We start from the raw sequence: 14,731 nt of genomic DNA on the forward strand, positions 1-14,731 counted from the left end.
GGCTCGTCCGTACGCCATAGAAGCGATTTTACAGTGTCGCCACCGCAGAAAGCGGGACGGGACGATAGAGTACCAGTACACTGTGAGATGGAGAAATAGGGAGCTGGGAAAAACATGGGAGACTTATGACACGATAGTTGACACCGTGCAACCTCAGGACCTGGAGTCGCTCAAGGGCTAGAGGTGGCGAAGACGCGGCGCTTTAGCCGGCAGGGTAGTGTAACGCCTGTGGCCCGCCTTCGCGTGCTGCGTCGTGTCGTGCTCCGTAGTGGTTGTTGCGTGTCACCGATGAGTCCGCTGTTTTGAGTGTATGCTGCGTGGGTGGTTTGTCGATTGCGGTGCTGCTAGGCCGACCCCGGGCCCCAACAAGCCTGACGCGTTGATACCGTGCGGGCCGGTGAGAGTCAAGACAAGAGCGAGCAAAAAAAGAAACTTTTTAATAGTCTATTCTAACCGTTACAGTTGGGGGTTGGCATCTGCTACAATGCCCCCTGGAAGAAAAATCAGCTGCAAGCAAACTGCATGCTTCGCAGTTGCGGTGTGCTAGCAGGGAAAAAGTCATCTAGCAACTCCTTGCGACACCACTCGCGGCGCTCGTTTCCTTGCTTAGCTATCCACGTGCTCACTCGCGATCAGAGCCGCGCCTTCGAAGTAGCGGAAGTTAACTTGCAGCCGTGTGACGGGGTGGACGGACCTTCTGGAGCTGTGGCCGCTCCAAAGTGCCCGTTTGAGCTGATCACAACCGGGGCGAGCACCTTTGCGCAGCCGTTCACGCGCATGCACCCAGCGGGCATTTTGGCGCATCCATGACCATTTCTTTAGCTGTAGCGGGGAACGGGCAATGGCTGAATGTTGCGTACCAGAGATGCGGTGAAATTCAGCCACCGCCACTGAACGAGTGCGGGTCAATGCGGGTGGAGGACAGGATAATTGCCTTTCCCCGTGATCTGAAAGCCATACGACCTCCGGTCGTGCGGGTGGGGTCCCCCACATGGGATTACGAAAGGACGTGACAGCTCAGTTTGGGCTTAACTCCGCACTGGCAGGCGACCGGACAGACCCCCTCCCGCTCTCCCAGGAGTCGAAGAGGCTGTGGGGATTGTCTTCCCCGTTCTGGGGCGCACTTCGTGGTTCATCACACTGGCATGACGTGTTTCGCATTTCAGCACGTTCCCACAGTATTCCATGTGAAATCAGTTAGACCCTGGAGCTGGTTAGAGTCAACCCCTAGTGGGGGTCTTGTCCTCCTGCCGTTCTCGGACAGGATCGGCAACGATCTCTGTCGCGGCTATCAACCCGAGAAACTCTCTGCTTGCCCACTAGACTCGTTGGGCAGCTGTGTCTGTGACCGCAGCAGCTTCTTGTAGGAGCGTTGCGCTAACCAACTACACTCCCTATCTGCCACGGGACCAGCGACTGGCTCCTAAGGGACAAGCCGGTCAGGAGCAAACAGTTTGTTCCCCTACTGTGGGGAACACGACGTAGTTCGTTGTCGGCAACGTTTAGGGAGCCTACTTGGCGGTGAACGGCCTCTGGCAAGCGGTTCAATTTTCACAATGAGAATATTTATCAACCATGTAAATACATACTCTGGCTACGCGCTCTGCGCGGGCCTCCGGAGATTCAATGGCGTCACGAACCGAATGTTTGGAACTACTGTTGAAAGCTTCAAAGATGCTACCAGTTCGGAATCGCAGTCTGCGCTATGGAAAGATGAACAGGAGACTCGGGAGGCTGCGCGCCTGCCAGTCCCCCCTTCAATCAGACGTATCATTTTTAAGAGGAATCCCCAACAGCTGATGAAGAACCTCCTCTCGTGCTCTCTGATTGTGTACGACCTGCACACAGCCAGTCCGGAGGAGATTGAAGATATCATCAAGAAACTCCGAAGATCGGCAATTGAGAAGCCAACGGTTTTTGTCCTAATTTCCTCTGTTATGGTCTGGGCAGGAACCAAGCAAGAACTCGTGGAGCGCGACTCAGACGAAGACGCAATAGAAGAGGAGGGTGATGAGGACGCCACGGGGGGCCGCAGGTGGAATGATCGAGATGTAAGCCGGGCGGAGATCAGCGAGGACGGGGCCGGCCTCCAGGCTAACTCGGAAGACGACGAGACAGACGACGATGACAGCGATTCGTCGCAGGAGCAAAATGAGAGAGAAACCTGGAGTAGGTCCGGAGAAGTGGAGGAAGACGACGAGCCGCTTCCCGATAGGTTCAAGGGCACCAAATCGATTTCCGCGATCAGAAGAAACCGCATGTCTGCCCCTCCAGAAAGAAAACTGAAACCGAAACTACTTGGAGTCTCCGAACTGGAGAGACGAATCCCATCCAAACGTTACGAGAAGTGGAAAACAATAGAGACCCTAGTTATGTCACTCAACTCGAAGGACAACTTGACGACGTATGTTGTCGCAGCAGGGGCCATGTACGGCCACGGGGAAGGGCCGTTCTATCCTGCTTTCAAAGCAGCCTGGCTTGGTCTCCAGACCCATAGAATAATAGGTGGGTTTAGCCGCCGCCAGGCACTTCTGCCTGTGAGGAGCACGTGTTCCGAAGTGCCAGTGTCCCCCTATCGTGGCATGCATAACGCTGTTTTGGCACTGCTTTTTCTTGTACTGAGTAATTTTGGAAGGCAGTTGGCAGGACCTTCCTCACTCGGCTGCGCTGTCAACTTCCACGCAACAATAACCATGAGGGATACCAGTGCCTGGGTGATGTGTTTCGGTACAGCAGGTATTGCAGTCAAGGGCGGCGTAGTTGACGGTTGACGGAGCCTGCACTAGCAGAGGCTTCTTGCTTTACCTTGGCATTGTGAATTGCCCGCCAAGCCGTACCTCCTGATGCGGAACGTCAGTTGTACGATGCCCACTCGCCACGGCCGAAGCGAGTTGTCCGGAATAGAATGCCTAGCTAGCCCCGTCTGCGCACAACCGAAATACTGGACGAACCTGAAAAACAGGAAAATTCTGAATGCTCGTCCGGTCCACCTATGGAATTGAAATGGCTCTGCTTACACTACCCTGAAGCCTGTTACTGAACCCCCGACCCAAGGTGACCGGGAGCACCTGTGGTAACTTCACGGCGACCACGGGCCCAAACGTAATTCCCCCACCAGCCTCCATGCAAGCCGTAGATGTCTCTGCAAGCGCCTCTCGTGTCCCTGCTGCCCCCTCTGTCGCAGGACCCGGTAACAACTACATTCCTACTGTGCATGTGCGGGACCTCGCAACCCTTGTCAAACGGGTCTCGACAGGAAGCAGCGACGAGCATTACCACATTGCTGTGGACAACTCGCATGCCACGCAGTATGAACTGATTCAGACGATCGTGAACAGGGTGGGGGAGTCTCACGAGGTGCAACAAGTTACACCGGAACAGGCGATGCTAGTCGAGGACGCTGACCTTTTTACAGTTGACCTGCGCATGGTCCCAACAACCCTGATGACCGCCAGCGATTTCCCGTGGCACTGCAAAGATGGTCTTGCACAGAACATTGATGAGGTCGCCATGGAGTTTTGCAAGTGGAGAAACCTCCGGCAAGTCAAGATCCTAGTCAGCGGTAAGAGAATTCCGGCTCCGCTACGAGCCACACGTGCCCAGCCTGCCGGCTACTACGCTTATGCAGCTGCGACCAGAACGTTCTCCTTCAGTGAACCGCTCCGGTGATCCCTTCGAAATCGCGTCCGAGTGGTGACAGTGAGGAGAGCTGAGCTGCGCGTAGCTCTGAATCCAGCGGCAATGGGGTTCTGCTCCTCGGAAGTCGCAAGCAGTGTTCCAGGAGCTTTAGCGAGCACAGCCGCCAGTGGGCGAAGGGCTGCAACGACCCCGTAGCAGTTTTGGCTTGCAGGAGAGGGGACTGCAATAGCTGTATGGTTTACTTTCCCTGGCCGCACATAAACTCGCGGGCGCCGAAGCGACAGTGTGAAGCCAGTTGTCGCAGCTGGAGTCGTCAGAGGGTCGCCACGGGGCATGATCGCGTCCGATAGTCGCCACTCGGGGGAGGAAGGAACGACGACGAAATCAGGCACCTTTATTTTCATTCTTTCAGCCAGCTTGGTCCTTTGCAGGCCCTCCTGGGAGCGGGAAAAGTCTCCTCACCGGACTGCTGGCGAAAAAATTCAACGTGTGCCCGATTCGCACTCAAGAGATCGTGGAGCAATCGAAGACACGGTCTGACGACCTGGGGAATCTTCTGAGAGACAAATGGACCCAGCTTCTGGACGACCAGAAAAAAAAAAAAAAAACCGGGCCCGGGCTCAGTGGAAGTCAGGGACCGGCGGCGCCGCCTACCGGACGTCGAGTCCGCTTCGATGTGGAAACGATGACTAAGATTTTCAGCGCCAAGCTCGCTGAGAACATCTGCAGATTCAGGGGGTTTGTCCTTGACGGATACCCCAGGTGGGTATGAGTGTATGGAGGGCCAGCCTTCGAGCAGCTTAGAACCATCTAGAGGGACCACAGCGTAAGCTCGTCCGCCGTTCTTGCTTCATGATGCTTGACTAAGTCCCTACGCGAGCTCTTGCCTCTTCCTCCAGCCACCGCACCTCGTGTCGCGCCACTCTGACCGCCACCCCTACTTCGGGGGTCAGAAACCCCTTGTTGCTCGCTTATTTGCTTCGTGATGACGCGCCACGTCGGGCCTGCCCTTAGCAGTCGAATACGGAAGTAACCTTACACAACCCTTGACCGTTCTGGATCAGAGTCTCTGGCCAGATGTTTATGCCGGACTGGCAGCTGATGCTTAGAACATCTTGCAGTCGGGGAGTCGTTCGCCAGTTCAGACACCAAGAGGCAAAAGGAGAACTGCATGCACGAACAGCTGCAACCTGTACAACCGGAACAGCAACCTGCCTTCCACCTGGCCACGCTTTCGCGGCCTTGTGACATAAGTGCAGAGGTGAATAGAGTAGCTGCGCCGAGCGCCCAGAAGCCCAGAAAGCTCAGTCTGTGCTAATGAGAAGGGGGAGTCTGCCTTGACGCCGATGATCTTAACTGCGGTTTGTATCCACGTCCAAGCATTTACCACTTGGACTAGCCTCTGCGGCACTGAAAGCCGAAAAGTGAGGAACTGGGCAGGACCGCTACTGCTTGGCTCTCTTCAGAACGTATCAGGAAGCAGAGGCTCTTTTTCTGCGTCCCCAAAAGGCATCGCTGAAACAAGCTGAACGCGCAAGAGACGGAGAAGGAGAAGAGGAGGAGAACGACGAGGAAGAAGAGAAGCCGGCAGTGATGGAGCTTGATCCGTTGACAGCACCGGACTGCGTCATCTTCTTGAAATCCTCAGATTCTCAATGCGAAGGACGAATGATGAGCACTCCACAGCATCAAGTCATTCCAGGTGAGACGAATCTCCAGAGAAACCCGACTAGCCTTGCAAAGTTTTGAGCAAGCCGAGGCATCTCAAAAGCACACCCGGCAGTAAGACACGTAAGGTTCATCGGAAGCAGCCGGTGTGCAGTGGCAAAATGAAGAGCTGCTACAGCAACGCGGAGGCGGCGAGTTGAGTCTGTCACGATCCTTGGGGGCTGGGAGAGCCGGTGTCTCCTCGATGTGACCCGGGGGGACCGGGGCATTCCACCTGAGTTTTATCGAGCACAAGGACGAGCGAATGCTGCATAACGAAACACGTATTTTGAATGACGCTGGTCCACTGAGGAAGGAGAACGGGGTACCGTGTGGTAATGCTCGACAGCCTGAACAGCATGCGCCCCATCTAGGAAGCACTACCAAGAGAACACCTGTTAAACTGCAGGCTTTCCGACTGTGTCTCCTCAAAAGCCAGGTGAGGACAATCCGACCTGAAGGAGGCCAGTGCCGCGTATCATTGCCGCGTTCCTGGAGTGTCCGTAAACTGCCTTTGGACTTCAGGTCACAATGATAGAGAAGGATTTCTTCGAAGGCTCGCACAACACAGGCAGATCAATGAAGGGGTGAACGGCGAGCCTTCACTTGCTGACTTCTTTCAGGTAAATTCTTGCTTCACAGCGCACCACAGGTCGGGCTCGCCGGACACCACAACTAAAGTCTTCAGCCTCACTATACTATGGTTCGGCCCACCTAGCATCCTCATCAGATGATGCCCCTGCGCGACCCAAGCGGGCTCTGGTCTGGACTGTCAGGCATTCAGCACAGGGTCGACTTGACCCACAGAGTCTTGCTGGTTGCTGGCAAGCCTACCGTTGGTTGCTACCGTTGCCCGCGAGCTTGGGCACTACGGAGGATGTCTCCTGCTGCCCTCTCCGCTCGGCCACACAAAACATAAGAATATCTCCGGGGAGGTGGCACGCCTCGGAAAACCTGAGATGCTCCCGAAAAAACGTGAGAAGAAAGGGCACCTGAGGCGCCGCGCTTCACGAGCAAGGATACTCTTGCAGGGACAGACGCACTCTGGCTAAGCCACCTTAATCCTCCGGATGCTGAGTAGCGGCTGCCAGTCATGTTGAGACCCTCACTGCACCATGAGCTTCTGTTCGGAGCAAAGCGTGGTGCAAGAGCGTCTTTTGCCGTACAGAAGATTCACATGCGGATCAGCAGTCAGTAGTACACAACGGCAGGGAGCGCGAGCGGGCAGACATACGTGGCGAGTTGAAACATGCACCTTTTCTGATAGGAGAGAAAAAGAGAAGTACTGATACTTCACGTGGACGACAAGACTGCAGACGACATCCTGGAAAGCGCGTGCGTGTACATCGAGAAAGACGGACGTTTTTTTAATTTTCTAAAGTCTGAGCGCCAGTCCATTATGGACAAGGAAGAAGAGCTGCAGCGCCTTCTACTCGAGGAGCAGAAGGCAAAGGAAGAACAAGACGAAATTGCACGACAGGACGAGAAGAAGCTCATGGAGGATCGCCGGAGACGTGATATGGACAGACTCCAGCGAATTGCGCAGCACGAGCACGATGTCATCATGGCACGCAGCATTCCTCTCAGGAGGTACCTCATGCAGTCCGTTGTACCGGCCTTATCTGAGGGCCTCCTGCAAGTCTGCCGCGTCATGCCCGAAGACCCCGTCGATTATCTCGCGGAGTTTCTCATGACCGAAGCGCACAAAAACTCGAATGGAGTGCCGGCGGACATGTAAACAGGGCGTCTGGAGAATCTAATGAGCGGACTAACGTTAGTGGGCAATATGGGTCGGCTCCTCAGACTGTCACGACCTAGACTGATGCACGGGATCTGCTGTACCACCATCGCGCCGACTCCATCGGACCTTGTACACCGTCGGGCCGTACAGTTGTCTCCTAGTTCAGGAATGGGCAGGCCCCTCCTTGGCACCAAGTCGTTCATCACCCTACTTTGTCGGTTTGAACCCTGGGCTGCCCGAAAAGGGTATACCCCGAAACAGCTGGCCCGGCAAGTCTCTTCGACGGTCAGCCAGAAGGACATGACGCCGCTGTCACATGAAAGGTTCTGCTGGAGACAGAGAACCAGTTTCCTAGGGAAAGACAGAGTCCGCCGAAGACTCTCGCGGCGCAGATGATGACGAGTCGCTTCAGGTATTCACGGGACGAGTGCCGAGCCTGTGTAATCGGGGAATCAAGGAACTGTCGAACAGCAGTGGAGCCAGTTTTCATCTCCGTCACGTGAGCCGGGAATCTGGATCACAGACCCCAGGAGTAGTCGAGTTCCGCGTCTGGGGCTGAATCACTCGTCGCAAGGGAAAAAGTTTGCTCGCAGCGTAACGCCCATGTAGGAAGCGAGTTGCGGGGAAACCTTAACGAACTAGCGAGGCGTGTGGGTGAATGGACCGCCCATCCAACAGCCACAACCGTCGATGACAGGTAGAGAAGTTACTGCAGCCCAGCAAGACATTCAGGGTTCAACGTGCAGCCCATTCGGCGAGCTGTAGGCGAGCTCGTGACCCCGGGGGAAAAGCCGAAACGGGCTAGCTATGGCTCCCGCTCACTGTCGCCAGCATCCCCGCTGGGCGGAGGCCTTGCACACATTCGTTCCTCGGGGAACACTTGGACCAATAGCGAGGCAGAGCGCCTTCTTGTTATTCTTTGTACGGTCACCTGAGCCAGCGCTGCAAGAAAAGTAATTGCGGCACGTGGCGTGCCGTGTCTCGCGCGGTTACTAGACATGACTAGAAAAGCATGAGGAGCGGAGCTCTAGCCTAGCAGGCTGCCCCGTGCAGGTGCTATGAATCAAGTGAGATCAGGGGTACACTAGTTACACACGTTTTCTCTAGCATCGTATTAAGGGGCATTTGTCGAAGAACCAGAGTACCGTAAGCATAAAGTCACCCGGGGGTTGGACAGCACTCGTGCCGGCCTTCTTCTCTGGGGCTGTTGGGGGGGTACTGTGGGGACGGGGACGAGCAGCTGGGCTCTTTGTAACAGCCCAGCATGCCCTCTTACGTCTCGACATCATGCCCGGTTTTTCCCATCGGTGCGCTTACCCGAGTCCCTGACATCGAGCCTTTCTGTCAGACGGACTCTATCTGTTTCGCTCTGGCCTCGTTTTTCCGAGACCTCGAGTAACCCAGCAGGTGAAGAGGAGCTGATGACGGCGGACAGCGTTAGCACGCTTCAGCAGAGGTGCAAGTGATGCAACATCGGGCGACCTTCGCGTGGTCCTCGTGTTCTTCCTGGCCTGCACAGGCTGGTTTGGTGTTCGTGGATCAGTCTCGAAAAAGAGATCGTGATTCACTTTCTCGCCTGTGTACCTTCTGTCCTCTAGTTCTCCCCTCGCTGTCCGCCGCCTGCTGTGCTCCCCGGTTCGTCGGGGTCCGTCGTGTGCCACATCTTTGAGAGCGTCTTTTTCTTTTTCGTGCGGCTTGTCGCGGCCGGCGCGAGTAAACCCGTTTCAATCGTAGATAGCTCTTTGTAGCCATGACGCAGACCGTGCCTCACCCAAGCGCCGGGAGCAGCCAGGAGGGCGAGTTTGATGGAGGCCGCGTTCTGGTACTAGACTTTGGCAGTCAGTACAGCCACCTCATTGTTCGCCGTCTCAGAGAACTTGGAGTGTACAGTCAACTTGAAAGATGCGACTTGAGTTTGCCGGTGAGAGCTCTTCTCTGCATCGTTCTGGTTTCACGGCACCACAAGCATTCTAACCTCGGGCACTTATTGGGCTGGTCAGCAATTTCGATTTCGAACACTTCAAGGCTTGCGTCTCCACGTGCCGTCAGAGAGACACCACATAACAGGGCTGTCGGAGGCCTCTCATACCGCCGTTTGTTATTCCGTTGCCTGAGGAGGACCAGCACACCGCCTGTCAGAATTGTTTGGTGAGGGACGCTTACTTGCCTGTGGACACAACACGCAGCACCTACTCCCACTGAAAAGCCGATTTGCACTGTTTTGAATGGAGGTGTCTAGCAGCGTCCGTCTTGTGCTGGTCCCGGCAGTGCGCGACAGCCTTAGCTGAGGCCGAGAAGGGTTGTGTTCCGATACAAGACGAAAGGGTTTGTGTTGCTGTGACGCGATCTTCTCATAAATCCACGTTGCAAGAATGTACCACTGTGGGTTAACTGCCGAGGAGCTGCCTTTTTTCGGCTCCACTTCTTGCTATTCGATCACATCCGTTCAGCGAGGAAGGGGCGGAAGGTTTGTTCGTGCTTCATTTTGTCAGACACTACGTCTCACTCGTATATCTGCACAGTGCGTTGACTCTAAAATGGGTGAGTACACGCCAGCCTGCAAGGCCGGAGGTGCCTTGCGCAGCGATCTCCGGCCGGCGTTAACAGGCTGGCCGTAGGCCATAAGTGTAGGAACTTGCTGTGGCCGCTCCTATCGCGGGAGAACAAGTCCTCGTACAGCGGCTACGCGTCCCCTCACTCTGGCATGTCAAGAAGGTTTATCTCTTCGGCCGTACTCTTCTAGTGGATTACACACCAGCTGTTACGTGCGCTCATGAAGCATCTACGGAATACACTGCATTACCGTGTTGTATTTCATGAACACGGTAGGTAGCTGTCACTGCTTTTTTGTCCGTCTGGACGTACGCAGTCTCGTTTGTTTGGTCGGGCGGGAAAAGGCAGCTGGTGCACTCGTCGGTGGGCGTCGCCCCTCGTGTGTATGCCTATCCCGCGCTGATGCCTAGGCTCGCACTTTTGCATTGTCCTCTGGAGCAAGTGGGTTCATATATCCTCTGCGTTAGCTGTTGTGAAATGTCACTCTCCAGGACATTCAGTCATTTGCGCCGTCAGCGATCATCTTGTCTGGCGGGCCCGCATCCGTCTACGAGCCGGACAGCCCTCACGTCTGTGATTCGTTCTTTCGCTGGGCAGCGGAGGCACGTGTAGCGATCTTGGGAATTTGTTACGGGATGCAAGAGATGTGCCATGCCTTAGGAGGATCAGTAGAGGGAGGCCACAAGCGGGAGTTTGGTAGCACGTGGGTGCGACTGCACGACCGCGACTCCGACGAGGGCGATGCAAGAGACGGCGCGACCGCAGATGCAAAGGCGCTGTTTAGCGGAATCTTGGGGGGGCTGGGCGGCAAGAAGGTGGAAGCGGAGCGGGACAACATCACGAATGGGGTAGACGGCGCGGACTCGAGAAAGAAGCTGAAGACAGAACATGAGATGCTCGTGTGGATGAGCCACGGCGATAAAATTACTAAATTGCCTCCCGACTTTGCGGTGGGTCATCGTCTGAGGGCAGCCGAGAGGCAGTCTTTCCTTGATGGCACGGTGTTGCCCCCATGCGACCCGTAATTACCTCATTTTCTTGATATTATGATAGTGCTTCGGGCCGTCGACGTACACATCTGTGAGAGCTACACGAGCACGAAGTGAGAGCCTCTGGAATATACAGCATCAGCTCGAGTGCACCGGTTCGTTGCCTTGTCTTTTTCCTTTGGACAGCCTGTGCAGATCTGTTCCGCGAATTCTGTGCTGGTGCGCCTAGGTTTTGGCGTCTACGCCTACCTGCCCGTTTGCCGCAGTAGGTGACCATGGACGTCGTTTCTATGGGCTTCAGTTCCATCCGGAAGTCACGCACACACCCGAGGGCACCACCCTCCTTCGAAACTTTGTCTTCGGGATAGCGGGTATGAAGCCCGCATGGACGATGAAAGCCTTCTTGCATACAGAGCTGAGGAAGCTGAAGGAGCTTGTCGGTGATTCGCACGTCATCGGTGCGCTGAGCGGTGGCGTTGACTCAACTGTTGCAGCCGCGCTGCTGCATAAGGCAGTCGGGGACAGGTTTCACGGCGTTATGGTGGACACCGGACTCCTAAGGTGAGAGTCGAGCCTGTTTCAGGTTCATCTTTATTCTTGGAGTACCCGTTGACTGTGTCTGGTACGCCCATCGGCTGGCATCCACGTCCGCGTTTGTGTGTATCTGGAGGGGCCACCGCGGGCTGTCCTCATGAGTCCGCCGTTCCACGAAGACGACTGCACGAGCTTGCTTCCTTCAACAATCTCGTTGCGCGTCTAGCACGGCCCTTTCACGGAGTCATTCTGCAGACGGCCACGTGCTCCGGCGCGCGGGTCATCCGCTGGGCCGCTGTCAGCGTACCGGAGCTTTGGGGTACGCAGTCAATTCTCAGTGACAGAGCTGGTCCAGAGATTTTTGCAGATGCTCCCGACATGTGCAAGTTGGCCACCGACAGTGTATGGCAGAGCTAAGGTGAATGTAATCCGCAGGACTGGCTTTGCCCGGCAGCGATAGTGTACTCGTCGAATGTGTGCGCCAAGTGAGTTCTTTCACGACGGCGTTCACGTACTTGTGTCAGGGCGTCGGATTCGTCGTGGAGTGGGGTCCGCGCCGTGCTCTTCCATTTTAGCCGTCCTACGCGGGAAAGAGGTTTTAGAGAAGCCGGTAACATGGGCTTCGGGGCCGGTAAGCTGTGCTGGTAATGATGGCCTGTCTTCCGAGGTGCGCTTGTTTCCGTCAATGCGTGCTCAGGAAAGATGAGGGAGTCACTACCCTTGCAGAATTGCGTCAGTGCTTCCCCTCTATGTCGATTGAGTGCGTTGATGCATCGGCAACCTTCTTTTCAAAGCTGAAAGGCGTGCGCGATCCTGAACAGAAGCGGAAGATCATTGGCAACTTGTTCGTCGAAGAGTTTGCCCGTGTCGTCAGGGAAAAAAGGATTCCTACAGAAAATACTTTCTTGCTGCAAGGCACCCTCTACCCGGACGTCATCGAGAGTTGCTCTTTCAAAGGTCCCTCGCACACGATCAAAACTCACCATAACGTCGGAGGCCTTCCCGAGAAAATGCACCTGAAGGTCCTTGAGCCACTCAGAGAGCTCTTCAAAGGTAATTCAAGAAATATGAGAGGTGGCTATATGGCATAAGTACGAGAGATACTTACGTGCGCGCTTGTACACGTAGCTGTACCCCTGTATGCCTTCACACCGTGTACTTGCTGTTTTCTCATCACTACTGCACTACGGGTTCCATACAGGTTCAAACTCTCGAGGACACATCATTCACTAGACAATATCTGGTGGGCGTCCTGTCCCGTCTGACACCCAAGACGTGGACGCCGAACCCAGTTCACGCAAAGGGGCCTGGGACAGGAGCAGGGGGGGAGAGCCATAAAAAACTGCAGCGTTGTATCTCGGTGCTCTGTTCCGCTGAGACGGTAGAGGATGGTGCGTCTGAGTTGCGCGGCCGCTCCGATCCAGCAAAACGATGTGGCTGACGATGTTCGCTGTCCGCCGGATCGCTCCCTTTTCACCCAGACATCACTCTTTCATAGCTGAACGCTAAGCGAAATTGCTTCATCCTTCAGGAGGATGTGTGGAGTTCTCCGGTCGTGCACGATGAACGCGATAGGTCTCCATCACCTAACAAGACGATGACGAGCGACGCCCGTGCTCTCGTTCCGCAGCTGCTCTGATGCACACGTTAGTGTCTTGAACTACCTCAAGCATCCTCGTTTACGGCGTTGAGTTTCTTGTTCGCTCCTCAGCACTGCACAAGCCGGGCGGACCAGACGCACGATGTGTTCATGAAGAAGGGACGAGCTCGCGTTCGCGGGGCTGAAGTGCGGGCAATAGAGCTGGGCTGGGGCTCTCCGCAACATGTTGTTCAGTTTGTCTCTTCATGTCTCCGCAGATGAAGTACGCAAGCTGGGCGTCGAACTCGGGCTACCACACGCACGAGTCTACCGACACCCGTTCCCTGGACCAGGCCTCGCTGTTCGGATCGTAGGCGAGGTCACACAGGACAGGGCAAGAGTTCTGCAGGAGGCGGACGCTATCTTCATTGAGGAGATTCGCAAGGCGAAGTTGTACGACCAGATCGCGCAGGTTAGTGCAACAAAAACGTGTGCTATTTCGAAATCTTTTTTCTGCACTCCGGTTGAGAACATGAGCGTGCTACAGAGGTGCTTTACAATTGGCACTATACTTGGCGTCAGACGTTCTGCGCAGCAAATCCATCAAGAGTGCGTTCGCCTTCTCTCAAAGAAGCAAGAGCCAGCTGTGGGACATGAAGTTTCTGTTGTACGGTCAGGCCCGTCCACAGAGAGGGTAAGAGGGGGTGCGTTGAAACTGAGCACGCAACGTGGCGGCTCTAGTAGATGAGTCTGGTCTTCGTATTCATGGGGTTCTCGTGCACGACCTCTTTGAAGCTCAGTCTAGTTGATACTCCTTCCTGGCTTACATTTCCGAAAAGGATAGGGGCTGTGTGGAGTCGTCTGTGTACAAATCTCCAGGCCTTCGTCGTGCTTCTGCCGGATGCGCCGTCTGTCGGCGTGATGGGTGACTGCCGGACATACGAGTGGACGTGCGTGCTCCGCGCTGTGGAAAGTACAGACTTCATGACAGCAGACTGGTTCCGCCTCCCGTATGACCTCGTCGCCACGTGCTCGACTCGAATCATCAATGAAGTCAAAGGCATCAACCGTGTGGTGCTGGATGTTTCCAGCAAGCCCCCCGCCACCATTGAGTGGGAGTAAAACGGCTGATGTACCAGTTCTTTCACCTACCAAGGTTACCCGCTGCCAGCTGCTCGACAGAGCTGCTCCGTGTGCGCGGACGGGTAGTTTCTTGTGCTGCTGCTGCCTGTTCACGTCCTCTTGGATCTTGTTCTCCTGCTTTCCGGTAGAGATGAAACAGGTGTCACTTGTCGTTTACTCGCGCGGCTTTCGCTTCGATATTGGGTGCCGATGGAGCCAATTCCCTAGCTCCGTCTGGCTCCGTAGTCGGGGCTTGTATTCGCCCGTAAGGTGCAGCGGCCTGCTGAGGCTCAGAAGTTGTGCCACTGCCCAGGAAGAAGGCATTGGCCTAGCTACGGAGGAGGCCCCGAATGCGGGACCCCACGGTCTTGTCGTAGTGTTCAGTGTGGCAATGCTCGCTGTGCCCTGCTCTCACACAGGGCGATTGGTCGGTGCGCTTTTTCAATTTGGAGGCTTTGCCCGGGGGCAACACCCCATGCAGACGTCGCCTGTCAGTGCTCGACAACGTGTTCTCTTGAGCGGTTCTGAAGCTGATCTGGCCATGACTGTCGCTTGTCCAATTTGCCCGATCAGTCCGCTCGCAGATTCGGACAGGGGAATTCTCTCATTCCCTTACCGTGTGTGTGCACACCTCTGCCTTCTGGAGATTTGACAACCGAAGCGTCTACTTGTTCGTCCCTCGGCTCGTACTCAATTGACGAGCTCTGCTGACCCGACTGCGAGCCGATACCCGTCAGTGAGGGTCATGCGGTCTCAAAAAATAAATGGCGTCCCACATGTTTTCGTGTTCGGTTACACAGAGCGTCCCGTGTGGAGCATGTCCCAAAGTGGAAGTATCGAAGGCAACCATATTTCCTGAGCGCGCAC

The 14,731-nt window shown here is 55.4% G+C and overlaps 2 protein-coding genes across 2 annotated transcripts; both read left to right on the plus strand.

Moving 5' to 3' along the window:
* Positions 1 to 1,506: 1,506 nt before the first annotated feature.
* Positions 1,507 to 7,084, plus strand: CSUI_006183 (dpy-30 motif protein; the record flags this gene model as incomplete). Its single annotated transcript, XM_068066347.1, has 6 exons — positions 1,507 to 2,505; positions 3,185 to 3,562; positions 4,071 to 4,401; positions 5,106 to 5,341; positions 5,872 to 5,969; positions 6,614 to 7,084. The coding sequence occupies exons 1-6, from the start codon at positions 1,557 to 1,559 to the stop codon at positions 7,082 to 7,084; spliced, it is 2,463 nt and encodes an 820-aa protein (XP_067921671.1). The 5' UTR covers positions 1,507 to 1,556.
* A 1,234-nt stretch (positions 7,085 to 8,318) lies between these two features.
* Positions 8,319 to 14,299, plus strand: CSUI_006184 (bifunctional gmp synthase glutamine amidotransferase protein). The gene is made up of 6 exons (XM_068066348.1): positions 8,319 to 9,008; positions 10,132 to 10,590; positions 10,859 to 11,190; positions 11,861 to 12,216; positions 13,021 to 13,214; positions 13,622 to 14,299. Exons 1-6 carry the CDS (start codon positions 8,838 to 8,840, stop codon positions 13,862 to 13,864), a joined length of 1,755 nt encoding a protein of 584 aa, XP_067921672.1. The 5' UTR covers positions 8,319 to 8,837; the 3' UTR covers positions 13,865 to 14,299.
* Positions 14,300 to 14,731: the final 432 nt, after the last annotated feature.

This window comes from Cystoisospora suis (assembly GCF_002600585.1).
Source record: "Cystoisospora suis strain Wien I chromosome Unknown contig_3094, whole genome shotgun sequence".
NCBI classification, from domain to species: domain Eukaryota; phylum Apicomplexa; class Conoidasida; order Eucoccidiorida; family Sarcocystidae; genus Cystoisospora; species Cystoisospora suis.

What these genes read in the sequence shown, in the direction of transcription:
- CSUI_006184 (XM_068066348.1), top strand. Translation starts at nt 8,838, where the DNA reads ATGACGCAGACCGTGCCTCACCCAAGCGCCGGGAGCAGCCAGGAGGGC. An exon ending in AATTGCCTCCCGACTTTGCG is followed by an intron (nt 10,591 to 10,858) that starts GTGGGTCATCGT and finishes TGGTGCGCCTAG; the next exon opens with GTTTTGGCGTCTACGCCTAC. An exon ending in TGTACGACCAGATCGCGCAG is followed by an intron (nt 13,215 to 13,621) that starts GTTAGTGCAACA and finishes ACAAATCTCCAG; the next exon opens with GCCTTCGTCGTGCTTCTGCC.